General features: G+C 45.3%; 2 protein-coding genes across 2 annotated transcripts; one reads left to right on the forward strand and one right to left on the reverse strand.

Moving 5' to 3' along the window:
- Window positions 1–31: 31 nt before the first annotated feature.
- Window positions 32–23,185, forward strand: LOC6610244 (trithorax group protein osa). The gene is made up of 10 exons (XM_032719132.1): window positions 32–364; window positions 1,433–1,997; window positions 2,122–3,009; window positions 3,078–3,327; window positions 16,176–18,024; window positions 18,395–18,650; window positions 18,712–18,795; window positions 18,854–19,021; window positions 19,396–19,624; window positions 19,683–23,185. Exons 2-10 carry the CDS (start codon window positions 1,545–1,547, stop codon window positions 20,021–20,023), a joined length of 4,518 nt encoding a protein of 1,505 aa, XP_032575023.1. The 5' UTR covers window positions 32–364; window positions 1,433–1,544; the 3' UTR covers window positions 20,024–23,185.
- LOC6610245 (monocarboxylate transporter 12) lies at window positions 5,347–9,926 on the reverse strand. The gene has a single exon (XM_002034804.2). It carries the CDS (start codon window positions 8,935–8,937, stop codon window positions 6,487–6,489), a length of 2,451 nt encoding a protein of 816 aa, XP_002034840.2. The 5' UTR covers window positions 8,938–9,926; the 3' UTR covers window positions 5,347–6,486.

Raw genomic sequence — 23,185 nt, forward strand, 5'->3', positions numbered from 1 at the left:
AGCACGCGCCGACGATAATCGCACTGTCATCGAATTGCGACAACCCTGGGAGCAGGAAGGTTTTTCGGCCGAAAAATAGAGAACAATAAAACGTTTGTGGCCCGCAGCAAAATAGGGATCGCCGAGTGCCGTGTTAACCGGTGACCTCTCGCCCGTGCCCCGTGACCTGTGACCCCGCGCAACGGTCCGCCTGAATGTTAATTTGTGGCTTCAAAAGCAGCAGAATTTGGAGCAGCAGCGTGTAAAAAGTTTCGGAATTATCGTGGCACCGCGGAGAAAGAGAGAGCAGGAGAGAGAGAGATTGCCGCACGCATAAAATATGATCAAATTGCAAAATTGATTTCAATTGGCCACTCAACAAAAGGTACGTTCGATACACCCGCCCCGGCGCCCACGAAATTAGCCCAATAATAACACCGAACACCTGGCTTATTCCATTTACATAAAACTCGGAAGAAGTAAACCTGGAAACTACTAGGGAATCGTGGACTTTTTGCTTCCAGCGAACGTTATTTTCCCATTTCTTTCATTTGCCCTGCCTCTCCGTGTGTGCATGTGTGCGTGTGTGTGAGTGCGTGCATGCGCTAGTGTATGTGTTGTGTTCGGCAGAGATGAGTAATTTTAAAACTCCCAATGAACAGCAATGAATGCCTGTTAAAAGCAGGCATTTTTCACGATGAACGACCAGTTTCCATGCCCTAGTCATTTTCGCTTTCCACGGCCAACTTTTAATCCAGAAAAACCCTATTAAAAGAGCCCTTTGAACCTGTTACATTCGTGACCGATATTTACGTGAGCCGGCAAATCGTCGCAATTACTCATCTCTAGCGGGCGGCGTGTGGCACCATAAAATCGTTCAGACAATGTAAAATGCAATGGTCGGCAGTTAGTTTTGTTTGATAAGTATGCATTTATAATGCGTCTACTTTTGCGATAATCCCCTTGTACGCCTTCTTTAAATAATGAATCTCTTTTGCTTTGTTTATTTGATTTTCTTATTACACCGACAGCTGTGCGGCCTTGCCAGATCGTTTTTATGGCTGCGGCACGCGGAGTGACGTGAATTGAAAATCGCATTTAATTAGAATTTAACCTGTGTCGGAAAAAATATAATGAAATTGTGCGCTCCAGCTGCATAAGTTAGTGTTGGAATTTAAGTTTTTTTTATTGATGTGATATTTCTAAACGTGCGGCTCAAGTTTTGTAGTACCAGCCATAGTATTCAACAGTTAGTCTTGTCAATAGAAATTGTTTTGAATCATTACCCTTATGTGCTCCTATACTTTATATTAATATATTTAACTAGGGGACACTAATAATTGGTCTATTCATCTTTCGACTCCGTGCTTAATGAATATTGATTGCCCAGTCTTATATAATTATCTCCTGACTGTACTAATAATGAATTGGTATGCGCTCTCTTCCCGATCAGCAAAAACCAATTTCAATGTTTGGCGCCTGCTGCGACTCTTGAGACTCGTCTAAATCCGCAAGTACATCCAACCGGGATCTGAGCCAAGTTTCTCACCTTTGGCCTCAAAGCCATGGCGTCCACGTCGTCGTCGGCTTCCACGACGGCGGGATCCTCCGTAGCTGCAGGCGGAGGAGCAGCCACGCCCATCTCAACGCCCTCGACGCCCCAGCCGTCTGGCGTGAGCAGCGGACCCGGCAATAATGGCAACAACAACAACCATCACAACAGCACCCTGGTCTCACCATCCGGGAACAACAACTTGATGACGCCCGTCCAGGCATTCACTCCAACCGGTCAGCCAGTGTACAATCCACCCGTCTACATGTCCGCCCACGGAGGACACCCGCACGCCGGAGCCCACTACCCGGCCATGATCCCCGCTCCGATGCCCAGCAACCACGTCTACGTGAACAACGTCACTGCCAATGTGAACCTGCATGGCTGGCCGCACGGGGTTCCGGCTTATATGCCACCCGGAGGTCAGCATCACTACATTGGACACGGCGACATGCCCCAGGAGCAGGTGGGTGATCTAGGATCTAGGATCCTATAATAATCCGTTCGATAATTTCGCTAATCACTAAGCAATGTAACTAGATAGTGCCTTCTTCTACATTACTGACTTTCGTACTTGTTATTCCGCACAGGGCAACGCGGTGATGCCGCACCTGCAGCCAGTGCCCATCAATTTGGCGCCCCAGGGCGGATCTCCGAATCCCCATGGTCCTAGAATGGGCGGACGGACGCGGGAACGCGGTCGCCCCCGTGGAGGTGGACCGCGACGCAATGACTACCATGGGCCACGTCACCTCCAGCAGCAGCAACTGATCACCCTTCCGCCGCAGCAGCAACTGCCACCGCCGGACGGAACCAATCCCGGGCTGCAGCTTCAGCCGGATCAGATGGGTCAGCAGCTGGCGCCGCCGGAGGCGCACATGCAGCACCTACAGCAGTACTACGCGGCGCCGCCTACCTACGCCTACGGGCCGTATCCCTCTCCCTACTTCACACCGCAACATGCGAATATGCAGCCTCCCCCCAATGCCACGGCTGCCCAACAGGCCACTGGGACGCCGCTCTTTATCTCGGGACCGGTGATGTATAATCCTGCGTGGTTCAACCACGGTGGGTACATCTACCCCATGATGCACCCGGCCGAGTACCAGTATGTACCCGAAGACGCTGGCCAGCCGGGAGTGGATGAACGCGGAGCTCAGCCGGACGGCGGAATGACCCAGATCTGGCACCAGGCCCCCATGTACGCAGAGGACTTCGAAGCGCTTCAGCAGCAGCAACAACAGCAACAGGTGGCTGTGCATCCCAATGGAGGTGCTGTCAGTGTAGCCGATGAGCTCAACCACAACAGCACATCCCTGCCCTCCTCGGAGACGTCGAGCATGATCAGTCCGAACTACCCCATCTACGATCCCCAGATGCACGAAATGCAGCAGCAAATGGGCGTGATGCAGATCTTTGACGATGGTCAGATGGCCGCCCTGCAGCCAATCCATCCAGGAGCGGGTCCGCTGCCGCAGGTAAGTTGGCCTGGCATACCGTGAAGCTAAAGACAATCGCAATACTAAACATTTCTTATCGTTAATAGTACGAGGACGAGCTCGGCGAGTGCGGAGCACCGCCGCCAGGCGCTATTCCGATGACCTGGACTACTGCCATGCCCCTCCCTCCGGATGCAGTCCAGCCAGCCCTGCTGCCGCCGCCGCCGCATCACATTTTGCAGCAAACGTCGCCCCTGTTAATCGAACAGCCAGCCCAGTTGGTTCAGGCCCAACCTCCGCAGCCACCAACACCCACTCCCCAACAGCAGGACCAACAACCACATCAGGAGCAAACGGGTGAGTGCTAGTGCTCAGTATTGATTAGTGATTCATTTGGGAATTGGAATTCATTATGCGAGCCGAGTTGCACTTGGTGTAATTTCCCATTTTTCATTCCGAACGTTCATAATCTTGCATCATCCGATGGTGCTTGATAAGGAATAATCAATCATTGAATTAAAACTAAGACTTTGCACAGAGCAGTTGGAAAATGTATATTGTATATTGACTGAGTGTCATGAGCATTTGAATAATCTCCTCCTTGTAGGTCAATGACTTTTCTCACTGCCACTTCACTAACTTATTATTATGATTTTTCGTTGTCAACTAATTCTTAACTATAGTCGATTTAGAAGTATGTTGTGTTTTTCTCTCTTCATCTGGGTACATAAGCCCACCATTTACGATGGCTCCATGTTTTTTATCAGAACTATAAAGTAACTCTGCGTTTGTCTTATTATTGTTTTGGAGCAAGCTCAGCGATAAAGGCGGCGAGAGCATTTTGTGGACTTTTAACCCGAATTTAGCACAGAGTATCTGGGGTTCGTGTTTACACCTATTCAAAGGCATTCTTTCTATTTTGTACGACTATATTGGAATTCGTCATGGCGTGCCTTCGATAGCGTTGCCTCGTCCCGTGTTCATATGCAGTTTTTGCTGGCTTTGCTTTTGCACGCTTTCATTAACTATATTCTCTTCAGTTGCCTTACACTCTTCTAAGGTGTCAAATGACATATATGTACATATATGATGTGATCACATTTTGCCACAGTTTCTGGGCCTTAATTATCCTTTGTTTTCGGCTGCTCTTTTGCTTTGGGCTTGGCTTTCATCTACCGTCGTGTAGTCGCCAACAGGTGTTACACTTGCTGACCACCCAACCACCCACTGAATCACCCACAACCCACTCTCTAATCAGCAGCACAAGTCGCTTCCGTCCAGTTCTTTGTTATTATTTAGTTTGCTCGTTTCTTGTGTGCATTGTTCACGCTTATCAATCGAATGGGCGGACGAATCCGAGTGAAAATGCCGGAGTGGACGTCTCCCACTCCCAACCACTCGTATTCTAATCGTAATCGAGAGTTTCATATGCCCATGCAGGGGATTCATCTAAACCGGTTCGCCTGGCGTATTCTATTTGCCTGTTGTCAAGCCTAATTGCTAAACAAAAGGACAAGTGGACAGGGAAGATGTAGGGTATTTATTCGGTTCTATTTGACCACTGCAGATTCATTTCAGTTGAAGAATTGTATAAAATATGATAGATTGGCTCGGCACCTAATTCCTTATGGAAGCAAGTTGACTTGAACAGAGGTAGCAGGTATTACTCCATTGATTATTAACACAGTAGATTGCAAGATTTCGATTGATTTAAGGTTATTCTAGCGATATTTAATTGGTTTTTTTATTGCCTCTCGTGTTTGAATGCACACGAACTGGGAATTGGGAATCTCTCACGAAATGGAGGAGGTCTTGCCAACTGATTGGGTTCCAGTTGTTTTCATAACCGTATCTGTATCTACGTTGGTTCAACGAGCACCGTCTAGTCGAGTGCTCGTTGGCTGTTTTCGAAGCACTTGGCTTTGCAGACGGCTTTCATATGGCGATATCGCCAAGTGTTTGTCCACTGACTGGAATGATACACACTACACTATTCCCCTGGCCCGCCACAATTAGTGAAGCCATAACTCTTCGTGGCAAATTGATTAGGCTAATCATTTGGGTCGAGGGTTTTACGAGTAAGCTCGTTATGATCTGATTTTCCGCGACATCGAAAGGGTTTCACGTTCCCTGATAAACGCTTTAACTTAAGTCCAAGGCGAACTTTTGATCGATGGCTTTTAGAGCGGCACACGCTCCCCAGGGAGATTATAATTGTGCTAAAGCTTTCACGAGCTACCTCTTTATACAAGTACTTACACTTATTCAAAGAGAGCGCAGTTCATTGAGTCCATGTCTCTCGGTTTCCCCGAACGTTGCGAAGGTCGCGAGTGAAAAACTCCATATCCCCCAGATGCACCCACAAAAACGCCTTGGTTTCGACGGTTTTTAAAATGTATGGCAATATCTTTTATTACTATTCTGGCTGCTTTTCTCATTCCTTCTCAACACTTATTGTTCTAAATGTTACATTGATGTGTTTCCCACTCGCTCACTGTTTGCTGTCCCGTTCTTATGCGTAAAACAGATTTAGAATATTGTTTGTGGTACATATTATACTGTTTAATTAGTTTAGCCGCGTGAACAATTTCGTTTGTATAGAACTGCACTTGCCGTATTGCTTATGGTTCGTAGCTACTAGGCTATATGTTTGGATAGTTAAAAACGGACACACACAAGCCTTAAAAATCATTAGCTCTTGGTTTTTCTGTTGCTGGACTTTAGTTTAGTAAGTAACTTACAAAAATGAGCCGTAAATTTGTATTTGAGTTTGCCACCTAAACGATTAGTGTAAAATTGAAAACAATTTTAGTTCTTACTGCGGTCCTTTGTGTTCTCGCCTTTGAGTTTTGCTGTGTAGCGTTCCTTCTTAAAAAATATACAATTTATTATTTCTCGAAATAGTTGCTGCTGCCGTTCTTTAAGTTGATCGGGCCACCTCTACTTAGCTACACTTTAGTTACACACACGCTATGTATAGTTCTATCGCTATATCGCTACGGTATGACACATTTATAACGCCTGGCCAACAACTATTAGAAGTACACAATAATCTTTAATAGTTATCATAATGGTAATTATAGTAATCGTAGGGTTTAACAAACAAATAATAATAATAGAATTTACTTTACAATATTTTGTGGTTGCTGTATAACAGTTGCAATCTACCAGCGATCGGTATCAGTTTTCGATCGTTAATTTATGAGCGTAGTATAACTTTATATATAGCCGAAGGTTTCTCTATATCTTATCGCAAGCTAAGCTGAGTTCTCCTGGTAGAAAAGTGAATTTTCCGCACTTCATACTCCGCTGTTGCCTAGGCTTAAAGGTATATATGGTGTGGGGCTGGCTATATATATCCATCCGTCTTCTCCACTTTGTATATAGGTGTGCTCGATCTCTGATCTCCTTCTCTGCTGTATAAGTAAATAGAAAAATATCTCACCGGATCCTCTTAAGCTCCGCACTGCCCCCTGTAAATTCACTTCTCTCTCCTTTCCAACCGATCGAATCTCCTTAGAGCTTCGATTCGTTTGTCTTCTGGTGGAACTGCGGATGTCCCTCTTCCTGCTGCGGACTCGCCAGTGTCTTGATGATCTTGGGCACTATGGTGATGGGCTGATCCTCGTCGTCCTCGGCATCCTCGCCCTGCTCCTCGTCGATGGGGGTGAGGGTTTCCACATGCACCGGAGTCTCCTCCGAGGGACTGCACCTCTTCAAGCAGGGCGCCAGGAAACTGGTTATCGTGGAGATGCCGAACAACGCACCGGCCATGTAAAAGGGCAGGTCGTAGGTGTGCGTCATGTCGTAGATGGCTCCCGCCAAGGGTGTTCCGATCAGGGCGGCAAATCCCCTGAACAGGATCAGCAGTCCAAAGGCATTTGTTAGCTTGTCCAGGCCGAGCAGGTCGACCAGGATAATTGACGTCAGAGAGATGTAGCCCGAGATGGCCAGTCCGAAGAATATGGACATGGTTATGTAGGCCGCGTAGCTGTAGCACAATGGGGTCAATGTCACGGCTATGGTTGACACCAGGAGGCAGCAGTTGTTGAGCAGTAGCGAGTTCACTTGCGGCAGGTCCGCCACCCATCCGCAGAAGACACGGCCCACGGTGTTGGTGATGCCAATGATGGACAGCAGCATGGCCGCATCGTTCTTGGGTATGTTGTGCTCCTTGGCCGCATCCACCAGGTAGACAAAGGGCACGTACAGCCCGGCCATTCCAAAAATATTCGAGACGCCGATCAGCATGAAGACGGGATCCTTCAGCAGGCTCACATCCAACATGGTGTTGACCACGGACTTCACGGAATCGGGAATGCCCAGGCAGGGACACAGGTCATACTCCTCGCGGTGCTTCTCGGCCTCGGCCAAGGGATCTAGTTTAGCCACACTCTGCATGCTCTTCTCGTACTTGGTCAGCGACAGCACCGAATTCCTGTAGTTGGCCAGGGACTTCTGGGACTGATATTGCGGCAGGTTCGTCACGGATCCCGAGTAGAAGATATCCTTGCGGGACATGGGTCGCACCATCCTGCCGCTGCTGCCAGTTTGACTGCCGCCCTGCCGTTGTGACAGCGACAACTTCGAGGAGGCGAAGTCACCGCCAGCTCCTGCCTCCAAATCTCCGCGAGAAGTGGCCCTGATGGCGGCCAGCGAAGGCTGGAAGCGCTCCGAGGCGGATGTTTTCCTCACTCGCGTGTTGAATGCTGGCACGGAACCGTTTTTGGGCAAACTCTGATGATCTCCGGCCAGGAAGGCGGGCTGCGATGCGTTCCGCGTCATGGCATCCTGCGAGTGGTACGGGCTGTTCTCCGACTCCGAGTTCCTGTGAGGGCGGCGGCCGACGGCCCCTGCGGCGGATCGAGCGGACAATTGTCCATTGCTGTCGCCATTTGGTGGAGATTGCGCGCCGTTCTGTCGATGAACATCCACCACCTTAGACTCCGTGATGGTGGGCAGGGTGGAGACAGGGTGCAAACCTCCGCCGCCTGCCTGTTGGGCCAGCAGCTCCAAATTCAAGCTGGAATGCACGCCGGGATCCGCATTGAGCGGCATCTTCAGTTTCCGCTCGATGGTTCCATCCGGTAATTGCACCATGAAGTGGGAGCCCGCAAAGGAACCCCTTTCCAGCTGCAGCTGCTTCTCCTCGTACATCCTCTGCATCAAGGGCTTCTGCTTCTTCTTTTTCGGGTAGGTCAGGGGTCGCATCATGGCTCCGAAGATGGCGCAGTTGAGTATCAGGCCAGCAAAGATGAGCAGGGCGTTCTTCCAGCCGTACTCCTCCAGAAGATAGGTGGCCAGCGGGGCAAAGGCAAAGGTGCCAAAACCAGAGCCGCAGACCGCGATTCCTGTGGCCAGACTCCGCTTGGTTTCAAAGTAATAGCCCACGGCCACTACAGCTGGCAGATAGATCATGCCGAAGCCGAATCCTCCCATGAAGCCATAGGTGGCCATCAGCATGCTCACGTTGGTACTGAAGGTACTCAAGACGAAGGCTATGCAGGCGATTATGCTCCCAGCTATGCAGACGGCTCGGCATCCGTACTTGTTGGCCAGGGCGGAAACGATGGGTCCGGCGCTAAGGTAGACTCCTGACAGAAGACTGCCCACCCAGGCCACCGTGCCCTTGCCCTCGTGGAAGTAGGCCACGAACTCCTCCAGGAAGATGCCGAACGTGTAGGCGATACCGTCCACGATCATGTTGCACATGAAACTGGCGAAGCAGATGACCCAGCCGTATCCTCCGTCCGGCGGAGGCGGCAGTTCCCCGTAGACGCTCTCCTCGTCGTCGTCATCCTCGTCGTTATCTTGGTTGTCCTCGTCCTCTGGACTCTGTTCCGCCGTCAGCCTGGCCGCCTCCTCACAGGCCAGCTCACTGTCCGTCCGCTCGAATCTCCTTAGTCTGGCGGACGAGGCGGAGTTTCCACCCACGATGCCGGGATTTGAACTGTTAGTATCCACCATGTTGGCGGGACGAAGGGTTAGGGTTCCCGGGCACACACGCGGTTTTGGTGGAGTTGAAAAAGTGGGCTAGAAAGTGTGATGCGCGAAGGGTGGAGAAGGAGGAGGAACGTCCGCTTGGCGTCGCTGCCCGCGTGTGAATGCCAAATGCGAAGGAGAGAGCCCAAGTTTATCTCTTCACTCTCGCTCTTTGCAAGCTCACTCTTCGCTGCTCTCCCACTGCAGTTGTCGTTTGTGTGAGTGTGTGTCAATTGTTATTGAGTTTTTGTTTTCGTTTAGTTTGATAAATTCATAAATTCACTAGCGATAAAAGGCGTGGGCTGCCTGTATTTAAACAAATATTAGACGACGGCTGCCTTTGGCCTGTTTATTAATATTTTAGCTCCAGTTGGGCTGTTTGACTTTATTTTGTGCTGGTTTCAGTTTAACCGTTACTATTTTCCTTGCGGTTTTTGTGCCTTATTTTCGATTATTTCCGCTTTGTTTATTTTTAACTTACACTTGCAGCTGCAGCTGAGGTCACTAGATAATGTTTGTTTTCCTTAAATTTGCCCGATTTTCGCTGGTTCTTTGCTTTGATTTTTCTTTGACTTTGATTTTGCGTTTCTGTGATTTCCTCAGCTTTTTTGGGGGTGCTGTACGTACGTACGTACGTGTGTACGTCGTAATTTGCGAATGCAATTGTATAATTTTCCGATTTTCAGCTTTGAAATTCGATTGGAGAGCGTGGCAGAGTGTCTGTGTGCGGAAGGGGAGGTGAGGTGGAAAGGAGGAAGAAGAAGAGCGGAGTGTGATCGATAAAAAGCGCACACCACGCACACACTCGGCGGCACACACACTACTCGATAACTTTTAGCTGCAGTTGCATTTGGGCGACATTTTCGTTTGCTTTTTGCGAATCTGGCGAAAATTAACAATCTCCGATTGCGATTTTGAATTCCCCGAGTATTGTTCTGAACTGCTGCGCCGTCCGCTGCGAAATGAAAATGAAAATTCCTCGTAACGGCAGCAAAAAGCGACTGTTATACGATGTACAAAGACAAATTCTAAGTTTCTGTAAAAACACTCGCCCTCTCTCCTTCGCTCTCTCGCCCGTTTTGTTGCATTTGAAGTTCAAGCTCACAGAGCGCAAGCTCCACTCGCGCTCTCGTCCGCAAAAAACAGCTGATTGAAACAAAAACAAATCGCCGCGGGAGCGAGAGAGCGGCAGAGATAGGGAGAGCCACGCCAAACAACCCCTCTTTGTTTGCCCAAGGGTTGCCTTTTTGTCTTTCTCCCTTCTTTTTATTATCTTGGCTTTTATTTGATTTGAATTTGAAAAGGTAAAGCCTGAAAAACCGGTAACCGCCTTTTGCCACATGGCCACAGCAATTGTTCAAACTGTTATACTGCATAATGTTCCTAAACCAAAGAGCGCAGAAACTGTTGCTCTTTACTGCCGATTTAGGTTAAAGGTTAACTTTTACTTTTCAGAAGCTACGCCAAATCTTACAGGACACCTTGCACGGAAATTACATCTTGAACATTTTGAACATACGGATATTTTTCCTATTCTTGTATGCATTACTGAAAATATTTGCGCATTCAAAATATCAAGGCAAATCACTTTCATAGTGTAGATATTTATATTTTTAATTATTTTTATTAGTAACAGTGCAACTTCCGAACTGTAAGTTTCATTTAGGGAAGTTCTACTGTCATTCTAAGTGCGTGTTCGGGTGAAAGTGTTACGTTTGTCTGCCGCCTTTTAGGCGCCGACCATTGTATAATCCGCGCATTATCTTTACAGTTGGCTCACTTTAATAATAAAATGCATTCGACACGCAGCTGATAAGAAGGCCTTTTGAGATATTTCTAGTTATTTTGTTTATCAACTTTTTCGACTGTTGCCAGGTCGTAAAATCGTAAAAATGTGCTTTTCGTCTTCTGGTTGTTTATAACAGTTTTTCGGCTTGGTTAGCACTTTTTCGTAGTATTTGTTGCGGTGAGGCGTCGTAAGAGACTTCTTTCGTTCTCTTTGGGCTCTCTCTTTCCTTCGGGGGGATGTGAGCAGGAGTTTTTCTCCTTCTTCTTGGGTGGTTGGTCAATGTCATTCATAAAAATTCCATGGCAAACACACGCTCACATGGAAGGAAAATGAAACCCCTCCGATATTGTGGGTCAACGCCAGAGGGCGCCACTTTGGCTCTTCCCACGATTCTTTCATGTTTTTTTTTTTTTGTGTTCCGATTCGCTAACTCGATTTGCTGCTGTGTTATTAACGCATTATGTGGGGCCTCAAATGGCCAACGCCTCCAATCTTGGCTAACAAACTGCGTGTGCCTGCAAATCACACTTAACCTAACTGAAATTTAATCCGAAATAGCGGTAATCGCAGCAAAACTGTTATACCGCAATGTGTGCGGTTAGAGTTCTTCTTATTAAAATTGCATGTGCCGCAAAACGCAATGCACCCAGGACGTTTGGAAAACGAGGACGTAGCCCGTGACACCCGATCTCCAAAGTTTTAGGGGCCAAACTGAGCGGGATGGATTAGTGGCCGTTTGCACCAGGTGTCTTTGGGAAATTAGCTGGCCCATTTAAAACAGTGTGCCAAAAAACCAAACGCAAGCGAGTGAAATGTGGGTGAAATAGGGCAATGCACTAAGAAAAATTACTTAAGATAATATGAAATGCCATAAGATTTAGCTTCATACTAAGTTTTAATTTAAATATTTTAAGTAAACGTGACAAGTTTGATAAAAGGGACTTTCTTCTTTCCTCTTTATGAGCGTAAATTGTTTTTCGCACTGTCACAGATGTTCACTTTGTGCAACGAATAAACTATCCTTGAACTATTCATTTTTTGCTGAGGGAACAGAGCTTTGCAGAGACAAGAACACAAAAGATTTCTCCAGGCCAAGAGCTTTCCTCAGTTCTTTATTTCCTCGTTGCTGAAAGGTTGAATGAACCAGTGATGACTCTTCAATTATTGTCACCCCACCCTCTTCGCAGCACCCCACTAAGAGCACCCCTTCATGTCCACCACCCCCTTTCTTGCTAGTTCCCATGCCTTCTTTGTTAATGAAAATGAAAATTGCGCATACGCCGTGTTGTGCAGTCAATGCTTTTCTCGCTTTGTTTGGCTGCTAAGCGTTTTATTATACGCTGACAACGCTTTCCTTGCCATTGCCATTGCCCCGATTCAGGTACCGATACAGATACAGATACACGGCGACAGATACGAAAATATTGTAGAATATTGTGTTTTCAAAATGACGCAGTTTGTTGCTTCGACTGTTTTACCTTGCTGTTTTTTGCTTGTTCAACTTGTTGCATTGCTTGGTATGCGGCGCCCGTTTTGCCGATGAGCCTTGCCTCAGTATCTGTCAGATACATTGCCTATCTGGCAGCTACAGTCGAACTTGGTCCATAATCAATCCGAATTGTGGGAAATTGTCATATCAAAAGACTTTGATGTGCGGAACTACCGATTCCAAGACATGTTTTTTGTTCCAGTTAAGTCGGTACGTTTAAATTTATCTCGTGAAGTGCTCGGACTTCTCCCCAGAGTTCTACTGTATGTACGGGTTACACTGAAGCGAGCTCCGCTCCTTCGTAATCTGCTACTCGCATTTATATGTTAATGTGGGCGTGTGGGGGCGGTGGGCACAGGATACATTTCAGCGCGTGTCCTTGTATTCCACGGCTGTCAGTTCACGTTAACTTCTGTCGCTCGTCGCCGCACCATCGATGCCTATCAGTTGATGCTTTAAAGCCACTTCGAAGTAAACCGTCAACAGCTTGTAAATAACTTGGCGATAAGGTGGCCAGGAACCCTGACTAACCCCTCTATCCGTTGCTATCCGCACCAAATACTTTGTTTTTCTTCTGCGGCGAAGGTCGCGTGGCTCATAGAATTATGCAATTTTCGTTCGCATTCAATTTCACTTATTGTTCTAAGCTTTTTCCCGCTTGTCTTCCTTGCGCGGGGTATTATTTATTTCAAATTGACACAAATGAATTCAATTGAATTGCCTGCAACAATTCGTTTTTGGCCCTGTTGCCAGGCGGTGGAAACTGTGCTCATTCTTCATTGAATTCTACGTTGCTTCGCATCCGCCATGAATTATCCAACGCTTGAGCAGATTACTTATCAATTTCAATGGGCAGTGAGCTCCATTATGGGAAGACCAGTCGTTTCATTGCATACGGGTCAGTTCAATCAACAATGAATGTGTGTGAATGTGTGCGACTCACGTTACGCATACGACGCGTGGGCTGAAAAATGAAAAAGTGTCATCTTCTCTATTATGCCTTTGCGTTTAAGGTAAATTATACATATATTTTTGAGAACGAAATTTCATTAAATGATGTATAGATTTTATAACTTAAAACTTAAAAGCATTACTAAACGGACATTCGATATGTGGTGAATGTATAAATCCATGTATATCGAGAAGTGCAGCGTTTGTATAATTTAAGCACAAGAAAGCAATTTCTTGCTATCTATATGTGCCATACTTGCATATACTGCTGTATTCTTTATACTGGATTCTTTGTTCTCCAAAATAAACTTTAGCCGCCACGCACTTTGGTTTGTTTTCATTTTGCTTGTGAGTCAGGGAGCTGATTAAAATAACTAATCAACAAAATGAATAACTTCTTATTGAATAGATTGGTGTACATGGTGTTATTGTTTCATTTGTTTAAATAACTATTACTTTGTACGCCAACTATTATATTGAAAGTATATTTCAAATCGGTGAAGCATATATATATGAAGCTTCTGTTAGATGAGGGTAATAATTAATTTTTATGACTTTATATTTAGATCCTGATAATTTGTTTGCGGTGCGACTTTTATATGTGAAAATATGGTTTTGTTGCTGATTCGCTCAATTAAAAGGCGTCCACATCGTGTTTACAATTGGTGACTCTCGGATCGAATCGAAGCTCAATAAGCATAAATTACTCATAGAGCGGGTCTCGGCCACCGGTTCCTCCGATTTCTGTTGCTAGCTAATAAAAAATTGAATAAAATCGCGCGTTCAATAACAGCAACAAATGAATTGTGGAAAAGGGGAGGATCTCGGAATGCCAGCGACTTAACCTAGTGCGACATATTTTCATTGGATGTTTATGTTTGGTTAGGGAACGGAAACAATTACGAAATCTTTCTTCTTTTCTCCAAATATTTATATATATATATATCAAGTGGAATTTGAGACTGGAAAACAAATTCATTTGAACCAATGAAGCTTGGCGGGCCAACTGTTATACAGATGAAACCGAAAGCGGACTTTTGAAGACGACTCGGTTTGGGGGGCAACATGGGAATGCCAGTATTCTAATGGATTGACATTGCTGCGAGCGAGTCCCGACCCCCGAGCCCCGGTTGATTTTTCATTTATCACATGGAACATGGAATAACAAATGGAAATTGAGTACAGTTCCGCCGCCTTACGTATTATATTGTTGTTTCGTGCCTGACAATTTCCCTGTTTGCTTTTGTTGCAGCAGTCAAGCCATTGCAATTTACCTGTGCACTCAGCTCTGTAATTATCCATCCAACCTTGTGACAGTGCGGATCGCCGCTCTCTTTCGCACAATCCCGGCTCAGTGCGTCCCTCTCTATTGAATCGTTATGGCAACACGTTCCAAAGCGGTTTTTATTGCACCCAAACCGACGACACCCTGGCACAGATTTCGCCCCCTCAGCGCGCCACTTGCCACTATTTTACATGCATTAATCTCCACACATTTCCATACAGTATTTGCACTCGATTTGCTCGATTTCTCCTATATTTATATTTATTGAACAACACACGGCGCACACTTAGTTCTCGGCTTGTTGGTCGCTAATTGAAATTAATTAGCGCACTCGAAATTCCGCGGAGGGAAGAGGCGGAAGGGGGCTCATTGTCATATGATGCCTTCAATCGATGGAGCCCGCGGGGGCGGAAATATTTCCAATAATAAATGGGCGTTTAACACCAACTGGCAATGGACAAAACTCCGAATAGAAGAGCACTTGGTTAGTGCTCAAGCGCTAATATCCATTTTAGCATGTTCAAAATGGCCAGTAGGGGGATATAAATAATAATGATAGCAGCACAAGTACAGGCTGCCCTGGGAAAGTTGTCTTTGGAAATGAGATCCAATCCGAGGAATAAATTTGTAGTGTATGGGAAAACTCATGCGGGATTTTGAATCGAGAAAAGAGCGGGAAAGGTATGTAACCTGATCACAGTAGTAGTAGGTAGTACACAAGAATAACAATTCATAAACATTTTGATATTTCGCCATTGCTCTTATAAAGGGAGGTCAAACTGAACTGATTTATTTATCAGGCATATAGTGAGTGATTTCTGAGGTATGCTCTCGAAATCTATAGTTTAAATTTCCCAATATTGATCCCGACCCAGATTCCGCTTTGTATAAATTAGGGAGCGATCTGTTTGAACTGGATCTGGGATGGGAGATCACATGGATGTTGACTGCCATTCGCCCGTGTTGGCTTAACCTTTTTCCGGCTCTACATTGTATGGGTCTTATCGAGTTGGGAACGAGTGGCCATGCTGGTTTATCTGGTGGCTCATATCAGGGTCGAGTGCGAAGTTCAAACACCTAGCAACAGGCCAAATGGGGTCTACTCTCCACCAGCTTCGGCTGTTTTTTCCCTACTTGAGTTTGACATGGATTAGTTATGTTTTCTATTTGCACTGATAGCTGCAATCGATGGCCCGCTTATCAGTATCAGAACAAATGAAGCAGAAAGAAGGGGGACATGAGAACATTGCCTGCCGGCAGTTATTGGACCATCCATACACAAATGTAGACCGAAAACCCCCATGGAGCCGGAAAAGGGAAAGATATGCGTGCTCTCTTTTTGGATCAGCTCTGTGCATTCGAATATGCAGACAGATTAGTAGGCTTATCCGTATTTGCTGTGGATATTGTTTGTTATATTTGCCAGTTCTTCACATAATATCGAATCAATTTGGGGTTTAATTAAGCATTAATTGCCTATGGCTTCCCAAAATTCCCTTACAATTCAGACAGCCAAGCATTCCGTCAGTGATCGCTGGAGTTCTAAGCATTTAGCTTCAATTGGCATCAATTATGTTGATTTTGTAAATTAGTTTGCATGCGGCAATTGAATTTCTTCTCACATTTCAACAGCGGGTGCTGGGAAATTGCCATTTAAGGTCAGAGTAAAAGCTTTTATTGATTGTAATCAACTTTCTTGCTCTTTGCAGCTGACAAGAGTTTGACACAGAACAACAACGAGGTGGTGGCCTTGGATGAGAAGTTGGCCAACGAGAAGCAGCAGCAAATCGAGTTCCAAGAGCAGCAACAGCAGCAGCAGCTTCATCAACTACCACAGCAGCAGCAGCAGCAGCAAGAAGAGCAGCAGCAACCGCAGCAACTACAGCCGCTGCAAACCGAAAAACCGCCAACGAAAGTGCCAAACCTTGTAGTAGCTACAGTGGCACCTCAGCTGCAACAGGCACCGCTGCAGCAACATCAGCAGCAGCAAACATCACCGGTGGTGGTGTCGCCAAAACAGCAGCAGCAGCAGCCACAAGCTGCGCACCAGAATAGCTATCATGATCAGCATCATTTACCGCAGCAGCAGCAACCGCAGCCACAGCGCAAACCCTCGCAGCAATACAATCAATCGCAGCAGCAACAGGTGCGCCGTAAGTACTCCTCAGAGTACAATCACCATCATCACCAGCACGGCAGCAGCGACACGGGCATCCAAACTACCAAGACCATGTCCTGGACCAATTCAGCTCAGCACAAAAAGTCCACGCAGTCGGTTTCGGTCACCGCTTCTCCCAATAGTGTAAACAATGGACCTGGAGTGGGTGCTGCAAGTGGACCGGCGGGCAAAGCCAACTACAGCCACACCACTAAGACTTTTACCAACCAGCAGCATTACCAGCAGCAACACTACCACACCCAGAACAGCTATAACAACAACAGCAGCGGCGGAAGCAGCAGCAACAGCAGTTCGAGCAGCAGCAACAACCAGCCACAGGTGCGCAACTACGGCACCATGAAGATGCCCTCTTCGCCGGTGGCTTGGGCAGCGCCAACGCCGGAGCGCAAAAACAGCCAACAGGCAGCAGCGGCACCGGCAGCAGCAACTGCGTCTGCGTCTGCAGCTCCCGTGGCAATCACAACAGTAACTACCTCAACGGCGAGCATTACGGCTACCCCAAATCAATTTCAACCGGAGACTGGCAACAGTAGTGCATCACCAGCCGTGGCTGCCGCGCAGCAACAGCAGTCTGCAGCACAGCAACATGCGCAGGCCGCACAAACAGGAGCAGCAGCAGCACCAAGCAAGTCCTACAGCAACTATGCTCCTAAAAAGCATCAGAGCTATGAGCCAGCAGTGCTGAGCTCCGTGGTGGCCACCAGTTCATCAGCCAACCCGCAGCCGCAACTGAATCTTGCCCCACCTGCGCCACCAGCCTCGCAGAACAGCAGCGACAGTTCGCAGCTTTCGTGGGCCAGTTTGTTTGCCAGCAACAAGCCCGTGGCCAAGGTGGCGCCCTACGAGGCCAGCAAAATTGCACAGCAGCAGCCAGCCCATCCAGTGCTCCAATTGGCTCCGCCGCAGCCAGCTCAAGTGGCGGCTGCCGCCCCAGCTGCTCAGCCGTCGTCGCCTCCTCAGAATTTGCCCCTGCCCACGGCTCACCAGCAGTCACAGTTGCCAGCACCTGTGCCGGCGCCCACGGTTCCGCTGGTCACCCCAGGAGCGCTCTCCTATTCTGCTGCATCCGCTCAGGCAGTTCCTGCTCCCAGCCCCGCGTCGGCTTCCGTCAAGCCCCTCAAGCCGGAACCGCCGCGTCCTGTGCAGCAGCAACTGGATGAGTGGACCAGCAAGTACGCCGAGTACCTGACGCGCCACAAGACCAATTTGGCGCCGATCAGCCTGCGTCCCCGAGGACTGACCAACAGGTCCAACTACTGCTACATCAACTCGATCCTGCAGGCCCTGCTCGGCTGCTCGCCGTTCTACAACCTGCTGCGCTCCATTCCCAAGCAGGCGGCTGTCCTGAGCGAGGTCAAAACGCCCACTGTGAACGCCATGTAAGTTTATAGCACGAACTGGGAATAGGAATAGAACTTATATTTAGCTCAATCAAATCATTCGAAGTCAAGCCACAGGCAAGTCAACAGACACTTCGGCACCATTACCCAGCCGGCGTCTGTGTTACGTTTGTGGAAGATGAAATGCCACCGGCCCTACGCTCTTTGGTTACCTCCGTTTTGACGGTAGCTGCTGAGTGTTGGGGTTGGTGCACGTGCTCCGATTTTAAGTAGAAGATATCACGTTTTTTGGATTTCTTCGCCAAATGCGGCACAAACACTATTATTATTTTATCCTTTGTTACATCTAAGTACACAGCCGTTTACGTTTTATAACCTTCTGTTTTATAACCTTCTGTTTTGCCTATAGGATGTCTTTTATGACCAACTTTTCATCGCTGCCCAGCGGTCTTCGCCTGCGTCTGAACAACCTCAACAAGGGATCGCAAAGCAAGGGCAAGGACGAGTTTGTGGGCTCCGATTTGCAATGCGACATGGCCTTTGAACCCACTGAGATCTACAAGCTGTGGAACGACAGTCGAGAGGAGCATGTCGAAGGTCGTCAAGAGGACGCCGAAGAATTCTTGGGCTACGTTCTAAACAAGCTGAACGACGAGATGCTGGAGGTAAGTGTTTGGCAAAAGTTGGCGTTCCAAATTTCTCATTGTCTTGTTGGCTTTGTTGCAGGTGATTAAGCTGATTGATAAGCCCACACCCCAGCAAAATGGTCAGGAACCCGCGGAACCAGAGGATGGAGGCGATGTCTGGCAGGTAAGTTAATTGCTTTATTATGATGTCATTTCGCTTAATTGAATGTTTTACTCCCCAGATGATTTGCAACAATCGTAATAAGGGCAGCGTAACCCGTCAGACCGACTTCGGACGCACTCCCGTAAGCGATATCTTCCGGGGAGAACTGCGCTCCCGGCTGCAGCGTGAGGGAGAACACTCCACGGATGTAATTCAGCCCTTCTTTACGCTTCAACTGAATATCGAAGTGAGTTTCGAATATGGATACCCGTTTTAGAATTTTTTTTATGTTTAAAAAATATGTCATGGCCTTATCGGTATTAAATCATTTAATCACCACAGACAAGTCAACAGACACTTCGGCACCATTTCCCAGCCGGCGTCTGTGTTACGTTCGTGGAAGATGAAATGCTCAGTCTCGCCTGCGTTTGGTGATTGTTTCCGTTCTGGCGATGGTTACCAGACGTTGAGGTTGATGCACGTGCTCCGCTTTTTAATAGAGATAATTGTATTCAATAGTTTTTTCAACAGTGGGCACAGACAATAAATGTAGAAGAATTATTACTTAGATAATTTTGCCCATATCAGCTATTTAAATTCATAAATGTTATATCTCTACAGAAAGCTGCATCTGTGAAGGAGGCACTGGAGATCCTTGTGGGTCGCGATCAGTTGGAGGGAGTCACAGGCAGCAAAACAAAACAGGAGGTTGTGGCCTGGCAGCAGATGACGCTGGAGAAACTACCCGTCGTCCTGATATTGCATTTAAAGTACTTCGACTACCGCTCTGATGGGTGCACAAAGATTTTGAAGAAGGTGGATTTCCCCGTGGAACTAAAGATCGATGCCAGTATGTTGCCATGAAATCATCATTACCGTACCGATGTTCATTTTCGACTTCGTTTCAGAAATCCTCGGCTCAAAGAAGACCTCGCAGAAGCAGCGCGCCTATCGCCTGTTTGCGGTTGTCTATCACGATGGTAAGGAGGCATCGAAGGGCCACTACATCACGGACGTTTTCCACACGGGCTACAGCAGCTGGCTGCGCTACGACGACAGCTCGGTAAAGCCGGTCAGCGAGAAGCACGTCCTCCAGCCGCACACGCCCCGTGTGCCTTACCTGCTGTACTATCGCCGTTCAGACACCCTGCCCCCGCAGCAGCAGCAAACCCAGCAGCAGAATGGCGGAGGATCAGGTGGAGTCGTGGGCAGCAGCTCCTCATCATCGAATGCCGGGGATAACAAGTGAAAATTAACCACAACGGGGCGTTGTAAAAATACATAAGAACTTTCAGTGCTAGCGATATACTGCATATATTTTTGTGTCAGTGCGAGTGAGCGAGAATGCGAAATTGGTTTTATATGCATATACATACACAAATTAACAATTAGATATATTCGAGCGGTATATATTTAAGCCCAAAGTCCAAAGCGCATGACCGTGTGTTAGAGTACGATTGTGTGAGAAAGAAACTTAGCTCTAAGCTAGACTAGAATTAAGGTTGAGTAGAAAAATAGGCAGCAAAAGAAACTCGTTGGAAACGCGAAAACTTTGTACAAAGAGAAACGAAAAAACTCTGTAAACTAAACAGCGAGTAAATTAACATATAACTTAGTGCTAAATTTACAAAATCCTTCAGCGTAGCGAAACCCCCAAATATCTGTGGCACAAAAGCCCTCCCAGATGTTAGAAGTAGTGGATGTTAGAACTGCCCTTAAATACCTTTGGAGTTTGGCGATATGTTATGACAAACGCTTACAGCTGTATATATACACAAATAATCATATATTGTAGTTGATCAGTTTCGCGGCATGCACCATGCATTTAAACAAACCAACCGAGCAACAATATATATCGAATGCTTTGAATATGCTTTAAAGAATTATACATTTAGAACCAAGGTGTTTTCCACACAAAGAGTAAATACAGGCAGTGTTGGTCAGAGCAATAGCCGCTAGCATTTCATCATCTAAAAGCCAAACTGGGTTACTTTTGTAATGGTCTCGAAGACCAAATCAAATAGATACTTCCTTTGCTAACAATTTTTGCTCACGTAGATGGAAGTTTAAACATGAAAGTAACGAGCTGAACACATTATCTATACGGCTTTTATAGACCACTACTGCGTGTTGCATTGCATATAAGCAGCAAAGTAAGCTAACAACGCGTTCATTTTGTAATTTATTTTATATGTTGTTTAGTTTTATACGTAATCAGTTAGGCGAGCAGATTCATATATACACAAACGGAACTTGTTATTCATAGTTAGAGAAACTTTTTGGGGATTGTCTCCCCGGCTTGGATGCGATGTTTGCCTTCATGATATTGGAGTTCTTAACTTTCTTTTCTCAGACCTAGAGCATTTAGTTTGTACATCATGTTAGAGAAAAGTGTTGGGATTGTAACGTAAGATTTGAATTGGAATAATTATTAAATGTAATCGGGTACGAACTAATGCTAATCAACCATACTAGTTAATAGATGTCTTACAAACGTATACACCCATATATATTTTCTTAAGCTATGTAATCTAAACGCATATATATTATTTATAGGTATCGTGCCAATGTTAAAACATCTAAAAAATTTAAAAAAAAAAAAAAAAAATATTACGATAAGAAGACATTAGAACTTGTCAATGCTTTGTCAGTGGCTAAACAAAAAGAGAATAATACAATTAATTAACGATTAATAACTTCTATTATAATTTTTTTGATGAATTCAATTTTTAAACATTATAAAAGCGAAAAAGTCATTGCAGGCTTTTCGACCATTACGCTTTGATTTCAAAGAGTTTAATCATTTTAAAACATTCAAAGATACTGAAATGCGTGCTGATTCACCCGACAAGTAGTCGTTCTCTAATGTATTGTAATAATTCAATGCACTTAAGAACCAGGTCTTTAATGGTGAGGGAATAAGCTAAAATCTTCAAATAATCTTGGGATAATTGTATAATAGTGGAATGGAATGCATTGACTTATTTCGCATATATTATGAATAGGACTCAAAAGCGAATCCATAAATATAAATCTACATATACATATATTTTGATGTTATACATATATGAACTAATTTTAAGCGAAATTATAGGATTTTTATAGAAACATGTACGCGTCTGCGTTTTGCTAGTTACAAATAGGTTCCTAAGACTAAACGAAAAATATGATACAACCACAAAACGGAAAAATGTAGAAGCAAAGGAATATTGAAAAACAATAATATTATTACTGATATATGTAGTTTAAAGCAAAGCTAAACCGTAAACAGTAAAATTTAACTGAAACAAACAAATACATATAAATTTATAAATCCAATTTATACAAAAACCACGCAAAGCAAACAAAATGAAAAGATTGAAACATGTTGAATTACCATTTAAATATATTTTTGCAAGCGAAATTAGAATGTAAAACATAAACGAATGAAACACTTAGAATAGAACTAAAGCTGTAAAATTGTAAAATTTTCGCTTATATAAAAATATTTTATTTTTTTTGTAATTGTTATATAATTTGTGGAATACTCCAAAAATAGTTGTATGTTTTAATCAGCACTTATTGTTATGTCCAATACGAAAAGTGTGTTTTAAGGCCATTGTGGAAATGGAATCGGTAACTGAATTTATATCATATTTAACCAAGTATCCTTTTTTTTTTGTAAGCTCCAACTGCCTGATGGTCTTGAAACGCACTGTTCTGTGTCCTAATTTTTGTATAACCAAAACATGATTTTTCTGTTTAACTTTTTATAATTTTTGTAATACCCTTGTCACATTCTGTTGACCCCGATTTATGTATGTTTTAGTTTTAAGTAGTTTCTAAGGCTGTGTAACTAACTAACATAAGTAAAAATCCCTTTTGCGTATGGCCTGGTATAAAGAGGGATCGTCCCCGAATGTTGTAATGAAGTTTGCCGGACAATTTTTGTTTATTTCGCAACCTTTTCCTTCTTTTTGAGGCCTCTGGCCAGAGGCTCCTCCGATAAACAGAAATTGGCAAGTGCACTTACTAAACGTATAACGAGGATTAGCGTGTAATCGGAGGATGTAATGGAGCTGCTCTAAGTACGCTGAGCCAGCTGACAAACTAATATTACAAGTTTTGTAACAAAGTTTTCTAAGGCCAGAGGTGAGTGTATGAATGGCGAAAGGTCGAACAGCAAAGAATAACAAGACACTAGATGTTTAACAATGCGAAACGATTAACAACACAATCTGAAGTGAAATAATTAGTCCACATTTAGTCTAAAGAAACCATGCTAAAGTAAATCTACAAAGTAAAGCGAATTCAGTTAAACTAAGTAAACATAACAAGCGGATATGTACCATGGAAAGCTAAATCATAAACGAACGAAATGAAATGAACATTATCTAGCAATAAAATAAACGAGTGATTTCATTGCCACATA

Source organism: Drosophila sechellia, chromosome 3L, assembly GCF_004382195.2.
Source record: "Drosophila sechellia strain sech25 chromosome 3L, ASM438219v1, whole genome shotgun sequence".
NCBI lineage: Eukaryota > Metazoa > Arthropoda > Insecta > Diptera > Drosophilidae > Drosophila > Drosophila sechellia.